Consider the following 19517-nt stretch of genomic DNA (forward strand, 5'->3'; position numbering starts at 1 on the left):
GTTTCAAAAAGTGTAACTTACATGTTAGAATAGTTCACCACACACTAAGTGAAATATTTCAAGCCTTTATTTGTTTCAATTTTGTCACTTGAACAAAGCAACAGGCGAAGATACTTGTATTTGAATATTTGCCGTATTTGTAATATCCTCAACCATTATGGTTCATCTATAAAATGTGGCTCATGCCACATGTCATTCAACATTGTCGCACAAGACACAGCGTGCATTCAGAGACCGCTTACACAGTAAGACATTAAAAAAAAAACTCCCATTAGTGCATTAAACATTATAAACCAGGCCCTGGGCCATCTGGAGGGGCAGGACAATTCCCGGTAGTCCGTCCTATATTTCGTGCCGCGAATCAGCTGGCAGGAGTGCACACATTGTTTCAAAATCACGCAGGCAGCAGCCATCACATAATCAGCCCATAAATAAAGAGTATCCACATTATCTTATGTTGACCCTCTCCTTGTCAATCAACTGTAATTCCAGTCACTTTTACAGGCCATTATATATAGCACTGCCTGCCTGCCTGCCTTTGTTACTAAGGGTGTCACCGAGTTACAATAATTGAATATCAAAAGTAGCAAAACTCTAATCCACAAATAGAAACAATAAACGATATTGTGTATAAACTATATTAAACCTTGTCTGTACAAAAATAACACATAAATGAGGCAAGACACAATCTCAAGTGTTACTAGTAACAGCAACAAAGCATGATGGGAAAGCCTCCTACAATTACCGTTGCTCTCTTCAAGTTAGCGTCTGTTAACTCAGTAGTTTGCCTCAGGCTCAAGATAAGAGTACTAACAGGAAGTACAGTGTTAGCTGCCTTAATCTTGCTGGTTTAACTTCATTTGGTGAGTCATAAATTGTCTTTTTTATTGTACATTTGCTTATTGGTTTCTTTTTGTCCTTTTTTTGCCGTTTTATGTTCACATACTTGTTCAAATAAACAAAGACCGTGCTCTTGTAAGAACATTAAATTGTAAATTAATTTTTTTGATCAAATGCAATATGAATATTGTTGGAGGGAATGCTAATCTATTTTACATTGATACACAAATTGTGTATGTTCATTAAAATAAGTGTTGTTCCGATACTGTTTTTTGGCCCCCGATACCGATTCCGATACTCCAGGGCTGAAAATGAGTCCCAGTCCGGCCCTGTTAATAACTACGAATATCTAAAACAGTGGGGGTTTCTAACAATCTATAAAAGCTGAGATACAAGAAAAATCATGGGGGTGAAATCACTTTGCTATTTTAGTTCATCATAATCAAGTGATCCATCGGGTCACTTGTTTTACAATTAAAAAAAATAATAATAATCACTCGGCGTCCATTCTGCAAGTTCCTTGTATCCACTTTCCGAACTGCTTATCCTCATGAAGGAGACGTGTGCAGGAGCCCATCCCAGCTGTTAAAATGTTCAATCCGATTTGATACTGCCTAAATGTGTCTCAATTAGTTAATTGTTCTAATATGTTTTAAAAATTTCAAAATGTATTTGATCAAAAGTATTCCAATTAGTAGCATATAGTAATTCAAATCATTATATAAATTAAATTATTAAAATAATTAATACAAATTAAACTAATTGGAAGTTTTTTACTGATGTTCCAATTTTTGCCGTGCTTAGTTGTGGATATTTTTAACTGAAACTTTTTAGTCAATCGGAGCTTATGTTTCCAGAGTAGCAAATGAAAAAAAATAAAAGGTCGAGATGTGTTGAAATGCTGTTGCTTTCCCGACAAATAAATAAAAAATAAATTTCTTGAACCCATCATCCGATTTCCAAAATTATTGGTGGGTTGTGCTCGGGTTGAAGTGGCCACTTCAACCAGACTACAATTGGACAGTCATTTTTTTATAGGATCTCTTGTCACATTGCTAGTGTAACCGGTGTTAAGTTTACTTCAGCTCCTTCCCACATGTCTATTAATTACTAACTAACTATTATTTGTAATTATTTTTGTAAGGCCACTGGAGGGCCAACATTTTTCTTATACTCAATGTGCATCACATACTGTAATTAAATGTATAAAAGTTAGACATCTAAAAGCCAAGTAAAGAAAGAAAAATATCTTACTAAAATTATACTAAACGAGCGTACACGAGAACAAGGTTTTGCAAAACATGATTTTATAAATGCTTTGAAGGACATTAATCATTGGTATTGGAAAAGAGCATAGTTTTTAACCCCAATTTTTCATTCAGGTTATTGACTGATAATAAAGGACATCAGTAAATCGGGGGCCCGTATTATAGATTGTTATATAAAATTATATTGTATGTACAGAGAAAAAAAATGCTTTTGAAGGGTGATTTTGGAGCCGCATGTTATTCAAACATTTTTATGGTAACATTCATTCATGAGCAATGGCTGCCACAGCCTCCTTTTATTATTGTCACGCCACGTAAATGTCAGTGGATGTGTTAAATGGTAAATCTATCTAAAAGGTCATCAAAAAGACGATCTTGAATCCAAGCCTTTTTTTTTTTATCAGCCATATCAGCTTCCATATTTGTTCCCATAGATATTAAGAATTTAACACAACTGGATTTTTGTTCCTTGCCCAAGCCTGAAATATGATGCTCATTGGACAATAAAAAGGTTTGTAGCCAATCCCCTTCACCTTATTGATTATCTCGCCCTTTCCATCTCTATTCTCTTCAGATCTTCTTAATGGAGCCCAGGAGAAGTGTGAGCTGCCGCCTTTGGATGGATTTCCTCATTGTGAGAGCAAACTCAAGGTAAATTAAGTGCACACACAAAGCAAGCACTGCTTGTTTACCCCATCACTGTGAATGTATCGTTAGGCGAATTGTAAAAATTAAAAAAACTAATTATCTGAAGAAAAGATAACTTGAGAGTCCAAATCATGTTCAGTAGACCTTCACTTATTTTTTGTTTAGGTTTTTTTTTGGTTTGTTTTTTAATTTAACCCATTGGTGTCAATCACAGGGGACACACTCAGATGTACACCATACTTTGCACTGCACACCACACACAGAACCAGGCCAGACAAGTGCAGGCAAGCAAAGAGAGATTCAGAATGAAAGAGGTGGTCAAAAAGTGGAGTACCACTTGATCTGTGGTGGTGGGCGCGATCAAGGTTACCTGGACAATAGCCAGCGAATAGACTATTTTCGGCAACAACTCTTGGCAATGTTTTTAATTTTTGTCCGTAGTAATGTTTGAAGCCATGTTCTACAACCCAAAACCCGTGTCCTTTCAGATTTAGCATTTGCCGCATACCATTGACATAAAGGGGAACTCAACCCATCGTGTTTTTGTGAATTTGTATATATTCTTTATCTAGTGCTGCTTATTTAAATATATGAAGTTTTTATTTTAAAACATACTTTTAAAACACTCAATGTACACACCAATGTTGGCCGCCATGTTTCACATGTATCAGCCCTTCCTGTCCACCTTGTTTACTGACAAAAACAGACCATTAAATATTCAGCAACGACAAGGTACACATTGGTCATATCCACTTACCTAGCAAGTTGATGGCGGAAACGCTGACTTGCAACAGCTGTTCTCATCAGTTACCAGCGAAAGCGGCTAGTGGCTAACAGCTAGCTGCCTTGGCCATTCGTCCATGGCATTAGGTTGGGGAACATGGCTACTTGGGTTAACGCCGGCGAGCTGCGAGCATCCGGTAGATTCGCCACAGCCAGCGGAATGGGCAAATTACCTTTCAATGCAGTTTAATGAGTGAAAATGAATCTGCATATTTTGCTTTAATGCTGACAAATCACACGTGTGTGTTTTTTTTAAACAAACGTTGAACACCTTCTTCCCAGCTACGATAATCATGACATCATTTCACCAGTTTGGGTCTCCGATTGATGACGTTTTCTGCCAAAATGGCGCTGCTCAATAGTTGCTAAATTATTCCATTTAATTCTTGTGCCACAAATGCTATATCAGTTTCAGCCTGGTTTAGTGGTGTCACATACATTATTATTGCAAAGACATTTTTAAATGTATTTGGCCTTGAAAGTGGTTTTGTTGTCAACAAAATGTTTTCACTTCACAATTTTTCCTTTTCAATTTTTTACTTTTAGTGGATGAAGGAGATGTGGCGATCTGACTCTTGCTATACCAATTATGGTGTAGATGGGTCCACCTGTTCCTTCTTCATTTACCTCAGCGAGGTGAGTGCATACACTCCAAGGTTAACAGAAATGTAACTACATTTTTACACTGAGATAATGTCCACAAAACCATGATTTAAAAAAAAAAAAAGGATCCGTCTCTGCGTGTTGGCCTTTCATTCAAACGGGAAGATTGAGCAAGGACAGAATGCTGTAATGGATGTCAGCAACAAATGCCTTGGTTTTGGTGTGAGCGTTGCCGCTTTGAGGAGTACGGTCAGCACCTGCAACTCATCTGCAACATTGTTTTTTTGTTAGGTGGAGAACTGGTGTCCACATCTGCCTTGGCGAACAAAGCGCTTGAATGAAGACCTGGACAGGAGGGGGCAGGTATGGCAACATAGAATGTTGCGTTTGTAGCTAATTCTCATTAGCTCTGTTAATGCGATCACCTGTTGCTTCATATGAAAAACTAATAACTTGTATGAAGTTTAAAAATGATACAAAAAGAACTAAAAGCCTTGATCAGTCCATGGGAAGATATTGTCGATAAATGGAGAAAGTTCAGCACTTTTTCTACACTCATTAGTAGTGGCTGTCCTGTTAAAATTAATGCATGAGCACAGAATGTTCAATAAGGAAACCCTCATTTTATTTTATTTTGAGCGGGAATTAGAAATATGTTACCTCTTCTACAGTGGACCCCCCTGCATACTCGGCTTGAAACCCATCTATGTTGTCAATTTTTTCTTTTCTTTTTTTTTTTTTATATAGGAGGTTTATTGCATTTCAATGAGCGTCAATTACATGCAGGTTTTTTCAGCGTGGATGCACTATCCTGTGTTTCTCAATCCTAGTCCTCGGGGCCCACTATCCAGCCTGTTTTCTATGCAGCTGATTACAATGACAGCTCATCAGCAAGCTCTGGAGAAGCCAGATAACGATCCTCACCTGCGTTGGAATTGGGAGACATGGAAAACAGGCTGGGTAGTGGGACCCGAGGACCAGGGTTGAGAAACATTGCATTATACTGTATAGTTTTAAGTTGTAACATCACTATTCAAAGTCAAGTCAAAATAAATGTAAAATAAAAATAAAAAAATCAACTTTATCGTCAATTTGTTCACATGTGCTGGACATACAAAGTAATCGAAATTCCGGTCCTTGCATTCTCATATGTCAGTAGACACTAACAACAACAAAACAAATACATAGTCAGCAGTAAAGAAAGTGTTGCAGGCACAGTATGAACAGTAGTATAAAAATAACTAGATGTCAGACTCAGATTAGTTGCGCTTGCACCGGGGGTCTTATACTCAGGGGTGTAAATACACGGTGCATCAGAGCACTGGAAATTGAATATTGCACTTGTGCACTTTTGAGCACTAAAGGATATAAAGGCCAGCATCAATTCAAAGTCAAGTCAGCCGCCACAAAGATTGCTTCTGAGGGATAACTCAAAATAAAACCTAGATAAGGCATTGCTATCCGTGTACAGTATTGCTTCTTTCACTTCTATTTTGAAGTTAGAACCCTATCAACAACCATTGTGGTGGCTAGCTTGACTAATGGTACATTCGTCATGTGTTGGCCAAATGTGTCCATTAGAGCAGCGCAGCTACAACGGTTTTATCTCCATGTCATTGTACCATAGCTTACATCAGTAGTGTCAAAGTCTGGTCCTTGAGGGCCTGAGTCCTGCATGTTTTCGAGGTTTCACCACATTCAACACAGCTTATTCATATTTAAGCTCATCAGCAAGCTTTGCAGGAGCCTGATAATGATCCTGATCATTGAATCAGGTGTGTTGGGAGTAGAGAAACCTTCAAGGACTGGATCTTCACACATGTGGCTTACATAGTCCGTGGTGTAAAAAAAAAAAGGTGGACAGCAGTTGGCTGCCCTAGTCTCTACAGAGTCCATATGATGCATCTATATTTTTAAAGTGCGCTGATATGAGCATAACCAGGGCAAAGTACTCGCTTTCCTCCATTGAGCAGCAAAGAATGTTCCAAAGAGGCTTTGAGGACCACAGTTGACATCAGCGCAGTTCATTAAATTATGAATATGAGGGCGGTGGGTTGGGAAAAAAATGAGCACCCAACAACAACCTCTCCTGCTCATTTGAGGACCACACCGAAAATTGTATGTGCACCCCTGATCATGATCGTATGGTGATAAATTTTGAAATGGGACAAAAATTGGGACAATTGCGCATCCATTTCTCCATTTCTTAACATCATGAAAAAGGTTGAGCAGCTTCCATTGCCAAAGCCAGAGTGAAGGGGCCTTGGGCCAAATCCAGAATAATGATCTTATCCGTGCAGCAGTTCATTCAAATCTCACTTGGAGCGTTTCTCTGGGCTGACTGGATTCTACACAGACCATGGTATATGTGGTGGTTTCACCGCTGTGGGTGAATCAATATTAATTACAATATTAATCTGAATGCATCAACAGTGTTGGTGGGGAACTACCATTTGACAGGCTTTTGGGGTAGGGGTTCAAAACCCAGATTTGAATAGGTTCAACAGAAGTGATTTCCTGTCATTACAATAAGGGTTGCAACTGACAATGGCTCCATATATGTACCGATCATCTTCCTTTCACACTGTCTCTCTGTCAGGTTCATTCAACGTAGAACATTTAATAAACAAACACGGAAGGAAGACAAGAGATATATATATTCTTATTACTCGCGAGGAGAATGAACAGAGATGTGCAGATCACAATCTCCTGCCCATTTTGACACATTCTGTTGTTTTTCCTCTTTTTATTGGGTTGACCTATCACATGGACATTACTGCTCTGAAGCATTTGGGGAAATACGTAGCAGCAATGTGACAATCATTTAGAGAAATAAGTCACTACACAGGCAACAATGCAAACATTTTAAACATTCCTTAACACTGAAAGCTTCTCAACCATAAATGTGTTCCGGCTACTTGTCTTGTGATGAGGGCACAGTTTCTGTCTTGTGATGAAGCTTCGTGACTCCAACAGTCGACTCCAACTCGCACAGTTCAAACAGACGTCACAATGTTTCCACAATGTTGAATAAATGCTTTGCAATTAATAAAAGACTAAATACGGGACAATTGATATACATGTATCTAACACTCTCAACCCACTATCTCATTTGCTGCTTGTTTTAAGTTCCTCAGCAATCAGAGAAGGTCATAATGCAGGGTTGTTTAATTTCTAATTCAGTTACAAATCAATTTTCAAGCCAAGACATGTAGCCAGACCATCCACATTAGGCACCCAGTAAACAGCTGATAATGACTTATTTCAAACTAATACGGCTGAAAAATATGCACCTTTCATTGATCTCACTTTTAGATTTTGAAACATTACAAATGCATATAAAAAAGAAACTGCATACAATCGAGTTCATTCAACAGCGTTCCAAGAACACTAGGATTTCAACCCTGCAAATGTTTGAGGGCTAAATCATCGTTTTTTTATTGTCAGTTTTACACTTCAAAGTTGAAAGGGACATGTTTTTTCCCCAAGTTATATCAGCATTACTCCTGTTAGCATCGCTAGCCATGCTTCAAAACAACACTCAACAATGTGGGTATGTTGCTACGCTACAAGAAGTGTTGCATTCACAGTCTGAAACACTAGGAATTTCTGAAAACCTGCAAATCGAGATGCCCTCTGCATCTTTTGGAGGCAATTCAATTCAGGCGATAGACCAGAGGCTGGGCCACTCGGGGCTTGGGTCTGGGCCGCATATGGCATTTACTTTGTCACCTTACTTTACATTGCTTACTGTTAACCTATTTCAGGGAATTCAGCACCTTACATATAGTGTACATGGATGTATGTTCACACATTTTGGGATCAATATTGTTTCACGTGTTCAGGCCGAGATCCGGACCAGTTTTGAGGAGCTATACCGTGTGATGTCTCAGCGGGAAGAGTTCCGCTGGATGATGCTGAGGATCAAACGCATGGCTGAGCCATGGGTCCGTGCTATTCGATCGCTGGCTGCCAAGCAGAACCTGACCAAACGGAGGAGAAAGAAGGTTAGCACACTGATCGAATCTGCTGGGGAGCCTTTCAGACATGCAAATTATTAAACTGGTGTAAAATGGGTGGTTTATACACACCACTCTTATGGACTCTCCCTCAACTGTAAACTTGTAGGCTGCTCCAGTTTTAAGTATATATGTTGAAATAAATTGCATTGGTTCGAAGGACTATGTAGGGCTGGACATTTTCAGGAAAATATTGAATTGTGATTTTACTGACAGTTATATTTTCAATTCACATATTGCATATATGGTTAAGAGATATTATATAACCATTTTACGAATGCGCACTGCAGATTGTGTAGGCATAATCTACGCATTTAATCCTAATATTGTTGTCATAGTTAGCAATCAAAGATGGCTTACCATCGCAGATCGTGCCTTGACATGCCCATTTCTACCATTATAACATGCAGTTAGCCATCATCAAGCTAAATTATGCTGCCTCTAAAGTGTTATGCGTTTGGTGGTGTCATTTGGGCTGCAATGTCCTTGCCGTGTGCTCGCATGCGCGGATCATGTAGCAAGACAGCGACGGGAAAAAAAACGTGACGTCGTGGGTAACTAGACCCAAGAATGGCTAGGAAATTTTTATACTGTTTAGCCACATTGGCTAAGAAGTTTTATGACGCAGTGTCAGCCCTGACATTGTACCTTTTTGTCATAGATGACTTACTACTTGTATATTTTCTCTTTCAGGTCCTGGTGCACTTGGGTCTGCTGACAAAGGAGTCAGGCTTCAAAATAGCAGAAAATGCCTTCAGTGGTGGCCCGTTGGGTGAGTTGGTCCAGTGGAGTGATCTCATAACCACGCTGTACCTGCTTGGTCACGATGTCCGTATCTCTGCCTCCCTCGCTGAGCTCAAAGAGTAAGTACATAAAAGTACACTTATGTACAAATTTGTTTGTATCCTTCTGTTAAAAAACGTACCCCCCAGTGTATACAAAATGAATACCATCTCTCTGTCTCCAGAATCATGCGGAGAGTGATGGGGAATAAGTCCAGTTGCCCCACTCAAGGTGACAAGGTCGTTGAGCTCATATATATTGATATTGTGGGCCTCACCCAGTTTAAGAAAACGCTTGGACCTTCATGGGTCCACTATCAGTAAGTACTTTTATATTTTACATTAAAAGAGCCTATTAGAGCAAAGGTTCACACACACACACACACACACCCCTCTCAGATACCCTTGTCAAACCATTATTTTTTTAACCAGGTTTGGGGAGTAACGGAATACATACAGTACACACAGTACCGGCGTTACGTATGCGCTGTAGTGGAGACAAAGGGTCTATTTTCTACACACACGTCACAGAGCAAACCAAAACGCTCTTGGTATGCATATCAATTCTAGTTTTTATCCACTTGGTCAGTTGTGAACTGTCGGCGAGGTCTGTTGAGTTATGTTTGGAGTGGCATGGCACTCATCAGCTTGTACTGACTGCAGTAAATCAGGGGGCACTAAAGGCCGCTTGGTTCCTCCTGTTTGTCACCAGGTTTTGTTCCACTCTGAGATAAAAAAAAACTACATCCGCTCCCATTGTCAGAGCCAGGCATAATCTAAGTTCCAGATGTTGTTCACTATTTTATTGCCTTGGCTATTTATGTTGCAAGAAACAATCTTCTTTTCCTTTCGACTTTTACAATATATATTTTTTTTTTAATGTTTAAAGAAGAAAAAAAGTACAGATCAGAATACCGTTAAGGCACCGGATGGATAAGCAGTAATGTTAAGAGTAGTAGTATCGATAAAATCTTAACGATATCCATCCCTACCTACAGAACAGGATAGGATAAGCGGCATTGACGAATGAGTGGTTAATAACTTACGCTTAGCTTTGGCTGCACACTAAAACTTTTTTGTCACACAACAGGTGCTTGTTGAGAGTCCTGGATTCCTTTGGAACAGAGCCCGAGTTCAACCATGCCCATTATGCCCAGTCCAAAGGTCACAAGACACCCTGGGGGAAGTGGAACCTCAACCCTCAGCAGTTTAACACCATGTTTCGTAAGTCGAAAGACAGCCACACACTACAAGCCTTCAACACAAGTACTTCTGATAACCATCTTAAGGCTTAATGATGGCTGCTGTGCATACAGAAATGCAAAAACAGTGTACATGATGGACAGAAGTCCACTTTTTTTCTTTTTTTTTCCGCTAAGACAACAGGACTGATGTTTTAGAGGCAGGGTGGAGAATGTCATTGGTCTTCCTCCCTACAGAGTTGAGCATTTAATGACTCATCAAATTCACTGTACTCAATGATTTAAAATTAGGTCGTTTTTATCATGGGCACCTCAAATTAATTTGGTATTATGTGTATTCTGAGTACAATCTTTAAGGCATTTTTTTTTAAACAATCTACAATACTTTGTAAATCTATTGCTATACTTACTAGTCATTACGTCACCATTCAGATTAAGGAAATATAAGCTCATTCAAATATTCATTTACAGTCATGAATGATGAGTATTAAGGGTTTGTTATTGTTGGAAAATGGTTTTGCATGAGGCCAGTGTCTGCCTTCCAGTCAACAGGTTTCTGGGTTTGAACCTCTGATTATGCCTTCCTATTGGTGTTTACATGTTCTCTGGGGCTCATGTGGCTTTTCCCCAGGCACTACAGCTTACCCAATTTTCCTAAGGCATGCATTTGGTAAATTGCAGACTGTGAATGTGCATGTGAACAGGGCAGGCCCTGGGCATAGGCAAACTAAGCAGTCTCCCATCTAGTGGAGGGGGCTCTAAATTGCAGGGCAAAAAAACAAGATAAAATATTTTCCCCTTCTCAAAAATAAAATGTTATAAAACATATATATTTTATATAATAGTTTTGGAGTTTGTTTTGGTGTGGTTTATTGAACATATAAATGCAATACAAAATATTAAGTGAAAGAAAGAAAATAAAAGTTAAAAAGGAAAATAATTATTGGTGAAGTCAAAATGTACATGTTCAAAGGGAGTAGGAAGAAGTACAAGAACTTATCTAATCCTACCGCCACTAACTTATATCATGTACAATAAGTTATTATATTTAATAATAAATCATTAAAATAGAAAAGAAAGCAAATGAAAAAGAGAAAAAAATGAATAATGGAAAATAAACAGAACATGCACTTTTCTTAAATGTACAGACATTAGTGCAAGTTATAAATCCTTATCCATTGCTTACACTAAAACAAGTAAAATAATACTCTTTTGCCTGGGGCACCAAATCACCTGCATGTGAACGTTTATTTATACTACTGTATGTGTCTTGCGTTTGACTGGTGGCCATCCAGGGTCAGCTGGTAACAAGATGAGTGATAGAAAATCATGGAGTGATTCTATGTGAGCATCGCTCCTTCTGTGACATTACCCAAGCCAATGTGTTGGGGCACTATAGATGAGAGAAGCATGACGACTGAATAAGAGTAAGATGTATTTTTTGTCCTTTCACTTGGGTTGTCTTTGAAGCTTTGTCACAAATGACAAATGCTGAAATTCTTTCTTTCTTTTTTTTAAGTTGTAGAAATTTGCAATGAACTAATAAAGCAAGAAAACTTCAGTAACTATTAATAACAGGCTTTTTTGCACCCCTATGTTTTTGTTATATACCAAATGTATTTATTGTTTCACTTAAGGACATTCTGGAAATTAAGCTGAATACTGACCAACATTTATCAGCCCACAACTCTGTGAAGCTATGTTCTTTTACACAAGCTTAGGGTTTACTTCACCGTTAAGAAACATTAACCAAATTGTATGGTGGCATTAAGCAGGAGTGTCCAAATTACAGCCCGGGGGCCTTTAACAGCCACCGTCCATTTTTTAGCGAACTGAGACATACTAAAGACAACGGCCGCAACATTGTTTAAAATAGTGTTGGAGTTATAAAGTTATAAGTTATAAAAATATGCACGCACGAGTATAACATGCAAACTCCACGCTGGGAGACTGTAGCTTGGGTTTGAACCATGACCTCTGAACTATGAGGTGGATGTGTTAAAACCATTGGCCACTGGGGCCCAGTTAATAATTGAAAAGCAAAAATGTTTTCCTCTCTTTATTGTCCCGTGTCAAGGTCAGAGCATATCACATACTGTAAATGATCCCCAAGTAACTGCTTCAAAAATGGTCAGCTTACCACAGATTGCTCTTGTTTTGGTCCTGAATGTGGAGATCATGTAAAGGCTGATATATTCTACGGCACACCCCAAAATCTTGACAGAAAGCTTTGACGTACACTCTAAAAAGAGAATTGTTGAACCAACTTAAAAAATAATAATAATAATTGTTGACCATCTTAATTGAATTGCTTTAATTGGTAACACACAAATGAATTAAATTAATCCAAAGTTAATATATTAAGTTTAATTAATTATGAGGTCATTAAGTTTAATGATGGATTAATTTAATTCAATTGTGTGTTACCAATTGAAAAAATTCAATTAAGTTCGTCAACAATTCTCTTTTTAGTCTTAAGTTGGTTCAACAATTCTCTTATTAGCAGTTTCTCAAAATAACTATAATTCAGTATGTGGACCGATTCACTCACGGTTCACAAAGTTTTTTTTTTTTAATATATATATATATTTGAGGGAGGGTGGGATATTGGGATGGGGTTGGTGGAGAGTACTTGATGGGGAATTCATCCTCGTTTTTTCCCCCAAGAATTTTTTAGGACCAGTCTCTAACCCTAGAAATAGCAGGGGTCCACTTTAATTGCTTGATGGATAGTTGTTATTGTGTTCAAACTATTAAAGTTAAACAATTGTGTGGCCCTTTGGCCTTTTTTTCTGTATGTAGCCCTGGAGGAAAACTTGGGACACCCCCACTTTAAAGCGTAATAAAGGTGTTTTGGCAAAGCCATTGGAAGTAACTGCTGTAGTGTCTAAGTAACCTGACAGTATATCCTCAGGAGGCTGGGTTTGACGTAACCCTGCAATCTATATTTACAGGTTGATGTATTCAGGCATTTTGGCTTCATAAAGTTAAGTGACTCATAAACAGACACTCCAGATATTCTCATTTGCCTTTAGTTTCCTGTGCTCTACCCCCCACACATGACACAAAGAGAAATGACATAGCAGAGCAGACAAAAGGCTCCACCATCCACAGTATTGCATGGAAGTACAAATGGGGGCAGGATTTTGAAGGCAGCAAATAAACTGAAAGAAATCTGATCTGAAACAGACTACAAGCCACCCTGGTGTTTGTAATCACTTGCAGTTTTAAGACAACCTTTCATGGTGATAGTAACATTTGTATGGCACGCTGCCCAGAGAGAGAACTGTGTGCTGTATTGCCATTCATTTTAGTCAACATGTCCAGACAGGAAAGTGTGTCAGTCTGCTGTGTTAAGACAGGCAAGCGTCGCAGTTGACCTTTTTGACAAGTGTCCAAAAACAGCATTGTACAGCAAGTGAAATAGAAAAATATTGTTAAGCTCAAAACATCACGTTTATTTGGAGTATGGATATCAATTCAAACTAGAAAAATTTCCGCGGAAATTTTGAATGGGCCTGCTGACTCACGTGGAAACACGCAATAAAAATAAAATTTAAACCATTGAAATCGCTCAAGAAATGTGGAAGTTAACCATAATCAACAGTATCTTACTGCCCCTTTAAGAAACATGCACATTCACGCACACACATTTGATTTTAACTAACATTTCAATGAGCTGAACAGTTTAAAATTCAAACCATTGAAATCGCTCAAGAAATGTGGAAGTTAACCATAATCAACATCAAATAAAAGTATCTTACTGTCCCTTTAAGAAACAGCACATTCACGCACACACATTTGATTTTAACTAACATTGAAATGAGCTGAACAGTTTAAAATTCAAACCATTGAAATTGGTCAATAAATGTGGAAATTAACCATAATCAACATCAAATAAAAGTATCTTACTGTCCCTTTAAGAACGCATACACATTTGATTAACTTGAGTAACTTGTTGGGAGACGTCACGCACCAACATTCCATAGATTTTGTATGGGATAAGCACACCTCAAACAAAAGCCTCTCACGACTTAACGGTTGAAGATGCAGATTCCAGAAATGGCTTGTTTAATGGCAAGGGTTTGGGGAACGCGAGCATGTTCTCAGTTTTTTAATCGGATGAAAAATTACCAAATGAGAGCAGGTTGAAAACTTATGATTTATCGAAAATGAAGAAACAAAGACGGCGAAATTAACATGGAGGAGATAGGCGCCCAAGTCCGAGCTCAGAAATGTGGAAGTTAACCATCATCAACAGTATCTTACTGCCCCTTTAAGAAACATGCACATTCACGCACACACATTTGATTTTAACTAACATTGAAATGAGCTGAACAGTTTAAAATTCAAACCATTGAAATCGGTCAATAAATGTGGAAGTTAACCATAATCAACATCAAATAAAAGTATCTTACTGTCCCTTTAAGAAACATGCACATTCACGCACACACATTTGATTTTAACTAACATTTCAATGAGCTGAACAGTTTAAAATTCAAACCATTGAAATCGGTCAATAAATGTGTAAGTTAACCATAATCAACATCAAATAAAAGTATCTTACTGTCCCTTTAAGAAACATGCACATTCACGCACACACATTTGATTTTAACTAACATTTCAATGAGCTGAACAGTTTAAAATTCAAACCATTGAAATCGGTCAATAAATGTGCAAGTTAACCATAATCAACATCAAATAAAAGTATCTTACTGTCCCTTTAAGAAACATGCACATTCACGCACACACATTTGATTTTAACTAACATTGAAATGAGCTGAACAGTTTAAAATTCAAACCATTGAAATCGGTCAATAAATGTGGAAATTAACCATAATCAACATCAAATAAAAGTATCTTACTGTCCCTTTAAGAACGCATACACATTTGATTAACTTGAGTAACTTGTTGGGAGACGTCACGCACCAACATTCTATAGATTTTGTATGGGATAAGCACACCTCAAACAAAAGCCTCTCACGACTTAACGGTTGAAGATGCAGATTCCAGAAATGGCTTGTTCAATGGCAAGGGTTTGGGGAACGCGAGCATGTTCTCAGTTTTTTAATCGGATGAAAAATGACCAAATGAGAGCAGGTTGAAAACCTATGATTTATCGAAAATGAAGAAACAAAGGCGGATAACTAACATTGAAATGAGCTGAACAGTTTAAAATTCAAACCATTGAAATCGGTCAATAAATGTGGAAGTTAACCATAATCAACATCAAATAAAAGTATCTTACTGTCCCTTTAAGAAACATGCACATTCACGCACACACATTTGATTTTAACTAACATTTCAATGAGCTGAACAGTTTAAAATTCAAACCATTGAAATCGGTCAATAAATGTGCAAGTTAACCATAATCAACATCAAATAAAAGTATCTTACTGTCCCTTTAAGAAACATGCACATTCACGCACACACATTTGATTTTAACTAACATTTCAATGAGCTGAACAGTTTAAAATTCAAACCATTGAAATCGGTCAATAAATGTGCAAGTTAACCATAATCAACATCAAATAAAAGTATCTTACTGTCCCTTTAAGAAACATGCACATTCACGCACACACATTTGATTTTAACTAACATTGAAATGAGCTGAACAGTTTAAAATTCAAACCATTGAAATCGGTCAAGAAATGTGTAAGTTCACCATAATCAACATCAACTAAAACATGCACATTCACGCACACACATTTGATTTTAAGTTGTTAGGAGACGTCACGCACCAACATTCCATTGATTTGTATAGGATTACGCTCACCTCAAACAAAAGCCTCTCACGACTTAACGGTTGAAGATGCAGATTCCAGAAATGGCTCGTTAGAACGGCAAGGGTTTGGGGAACGCGAGCATGTTCTCAGTTTTTTAATCGGATGAAAAATGACCAAATGAGAGCAGGTTGAAAACTTATGATTGATCGAAAATGAAGAGGGGAAAACGGCGAAAATAACATCAAAATTGTGCGACTTCTCCTCGCTTAAAGTGAAAATAAAGGTACTAAATGACACCTTAGCCAAATAAAACTTAGTTTTTCAGAAAGCAGAGGCTTGTGGCTACAAAATGTACGAATTTTGATGTCTAGTGAGCAAAGATTGTGGCCATGGTGACGAGTTGAAGTGAAACTTGAAAACATTTTTTTCCCTCTCTACACTCTGTTTCTTAATTGGTCCGCTCTAGCTCATGCAATACACACACATGGGATAAAGGATATTTCACTCACTGTCTTTGAACCCGCACAGGGGGGAGAGCTTTCATTCCTTAAAAAATTTTTTGACACTGAGCTAAAGATGACAAAAATTCCAACAAAATGAGCTAATTTTTACATCGGTCGGTTAACGTATGCGCGCGCAGCGTGTCTTGGAAAAAGGTGCTTGATGTGATGTGATCATTTTCGGTTTCCCATTCATTCCTATGGGACTTTTATTGGCAGTTTTTTGGGAATAGCGTCGCCATGGTAACTGGGAATTCTTATAAAAATAATAGCGCAGCGAGTCAGATCGAGCCGCATCGTTTGATACCTCATTTGTCCCGGTGCGATCTACGGTTCGGGCCGCATTTTTGCGGAAAAATCCGTGAAATAAAAAAAATAAACCCTTGTAGGATAGTAATATGTGCCTGCTTGCTCCGCTTAGCAGGCCCATAACAAGACAAGACATTCTTTGTGGTTTGTTTAGAGAAGATTTAGAACAGCCGAGGTGTTGAACATGATTCCAGGGATTGGCAACTTCCATATGATCATTAGGTCCCATCCTTATTATTTACTCTACAGAAGCAAATTCCCTTTGGAACAACTTACCATAATTGGCCTCTGGTTAATGAATTCAGACCGCAGCAGCACCCTAAGGTTCTGCACAAACCACAAATACACACCAAAACAGTCAAGACTGATTTAGTTTTCTGCTTGCTTTCAAGAACAAATTATTGTATTTTATTTTCTTGGGCTAGTTATTTTCCAACTGAATGAATGAGCCATCGATCAGCCTCAATAGTGTAACTAGCCGGGTTTACATGAAGTCATGTATTCCGATTGGAATTTGTCCGAACGTCCAAACAGAATGAAAATGCTCCATAGAAACACTTCACTCGGAATGAAAATGCTGAATCCGAATGGAATTTCATTTGGAATCACAGGTGTGGAATATTCCTTTCATCAATCCGAACGAGCGTCATTTAAACACTTCAATCAAAATGGCAAGGCTGCGCCCGGTATGCGCATGCTCTGTCTTGACGTAAATGCGTCTTGACGTCTGCCTTTCCATATGTAAAAATGGCAGTGTCTTGCCAAGAGCTCATCTGCGAGGGGAGAGCTTGTTTTAAAGTGCCTGGAACTTGTTTATATCAAGATGTTGCTTCAATAAAAGTGTTAAAGCTATCACAACTACTGTGCTAAATAATGCATGAACTCCATCTTGATAAATCATGTGATCGATGTCCGCACGTCTGACGGCTGCCGCCGAGCTGATCTGATTAAAGAGACTACACCATGGTAATTTAAGCCCTTCCAAAGTTAACTATAAGCATATAATGATGAAATCTTACCTTTGGCACAATCGCAATGTAATTTCTTATGAAATACGAGTTATTTCGTGGCTATTTTTCTTACCCGGAAGTCAAACCCTCGGTTCAGTAAAACCCCGCCTCTCCCCCTGTGGCTGACGCGACCCTCTCATGACGTTGTCCGAGCCGGCTGCTTCGCGCAACGCCCACGAAACATACAGATAGGTTTTAAGCCGATTTTTAAAATTTACTCTAAATTTCACGGGCTGCTAGATCTCTGCGTTTGGTCACGCAAGCCATCAATTCTTGAATAAACATTTGAAACAAAACGGGTCCTTACCGCAAGAAATCGTGGAAGAGAAGGGTAGCAAAGAAGTTAGAGGAAAGGAGGAGGAGAAAGAAGAAGAAAAAAAAAGCACCACAGCGGGGTTGCGAACCCGCACCCTATTGCTTATGGGGCGAGCGCACTATTTACTACACCATCCATTCATTTAAATTCATCAGCACAAATGTTTTACTTTTTAGTTTACACCAGTGTCAGCCAATGGATTTTAAGACAGCCAATGGCAATGCAAATGTGAAGAATAATTGATTGCTTTGAATTCATTTGGACAGAATGTTTATTGATAAAGGCTACTTTTGTCATTATCCCACAGAGGGAGGTCTCAGAGAAAGTGGGCGTGCGTTTAGTCCGCAGAGGCGGTGCGGGGGTGGGGCTGCAAGCAATGGCGTCAAACCGTGCCAACAGCTTGTTTTCTCAGGTTGGGAGGGGCTGGTGTTTGGATAGCAGAATAACCTAGAATTTCACATACAGGGGCGAATGTAGGAAAACACAACTTGGTCATGTTTTTGGTGAGGAATTAGCATTCTAACATGGCTAAAAGCTCTAAAAGGTTTATTTTTCATGTTGCAGCCCATTTAAAGGAGTGGAGCATGTAACAGCAGGTCGGAATGGATCACGTCACATGTAAACGGGTGACCACAGATCTTGATTCGGAATGATTTTAATCGGAATAACTAAAAAGGCTCCATGTAACCCCGGCTACTGAGTATGTTTACATTCAACCCTTTCAAAAGTCAAATATTGGCAACATTCGGGTTTTGAAAGGCCATGTCAACACGTGAAAAAACCCGAATATGCTTCTATTGGGGTTTTTAAAAACCTGAAGACACCTGGGTTACCCCTTTCTTAACCAGAATGCTTGTTTATGTAAACGTATTTGGAATACCTCGATTGAACGGGGCATTCGTTTGCCTTGTGCTTTTGTGGCGCCGTCCCACTTGCTAAACAAGCCTCTCTTGAATACATTGATTTCTCCGCAGCGTTTTTCGCGTCATTTTCTGTCTCTATGGCAAAAATGCCAAAGTGTTTATCGATACACAGTTAGATACAGAGGTAAACAAACACGATTCAGCAGCAAAGAACTGCACTTTTGGAGCAAGGAGGAAAACTAGCGTGGTTGGTAATACAAACTTTTATTGAGCGTAGAAAGTTAAAAGCGGAAATGTCTATTTCGTGCAATGACACCGTGCGTCACACGTCCGAAAGGGGTGTTCCAGTTAAGCACAATGAACATAGATACGGGAGTAACTCTTTCTGGTCAAGCATGTGAACGTTTTTTTTTTTTTTCGTAATTTTGACCTTAATCTGAATATTGGCTGCTTGTAAACAATGGTGTACTGGAGGAACCTATCCCAGACTTGGAGCAAGAGGCCAGGTAAACCATCAACTGGACGCTGCCTGTACACAGCTGGACAGACAGGCAAACACGCATTCATACTCACAATCACTTTTCAATTTAGAGTTTTTAGTGCATGTTTGTTTGTGATGAGGGAGGAAACCAGAGTACCCGAAGGAAA

The 19517-nt window shown here is 38.7% G+C and overlaps 1 protein-coding gene across 1 annotated transcript in view; it reads left to right on the forward strand.

The window, feature by feature from the left end:
- mgat5 (alpha-1,6-mannosylglycoprotein 6-beta-N-acetylglucosaminyltransferase) overlaps positions 1–19517 on the forward strand; it is an 80158-nt gene that overhangs the window by 34206 nt on the left and 26435 nt on the right. The window contains exons 4-10 of the mRNA XM_086067602.1: positions 2683–2759; positions 4086–4175; positions 4434–4505; positions 7988–8149; positions 8855–9024; positions 9129–9263; positions 10034–10167. Coding sequence (XP_085923728.1) covers positions 2683–2759; positions 4086–4175; positions 4434–4505; positions 7988–8149; positions 8855–9024; positions 9129–9263; positions 10034–10167 — 840 coding nt within the window. The remainder of the gene's footprint in view (positions 1–2682; positions 2760–4085; positions 4176–4433; positions 4506–7987; positions 8150–8854; positions 9025–9128; positions 9264–10033; positions 10168–19517) is intronic.

This window comes from Leptonotus elevatus, chromosome 2 (assembly GCF_054856555.1).
Source record: "Leptonotus elevatus isolate MCC_2025b chromosome 2, RoL_Lele_1.0, whole genome shotgun sequence".
Lineage (NCBI taxonomy): Eukaryota > Metazoa > Chordata > Actinopteri > Syngnathiformes > Syngnathidae > Leptonotus > Leptonotus elevatus.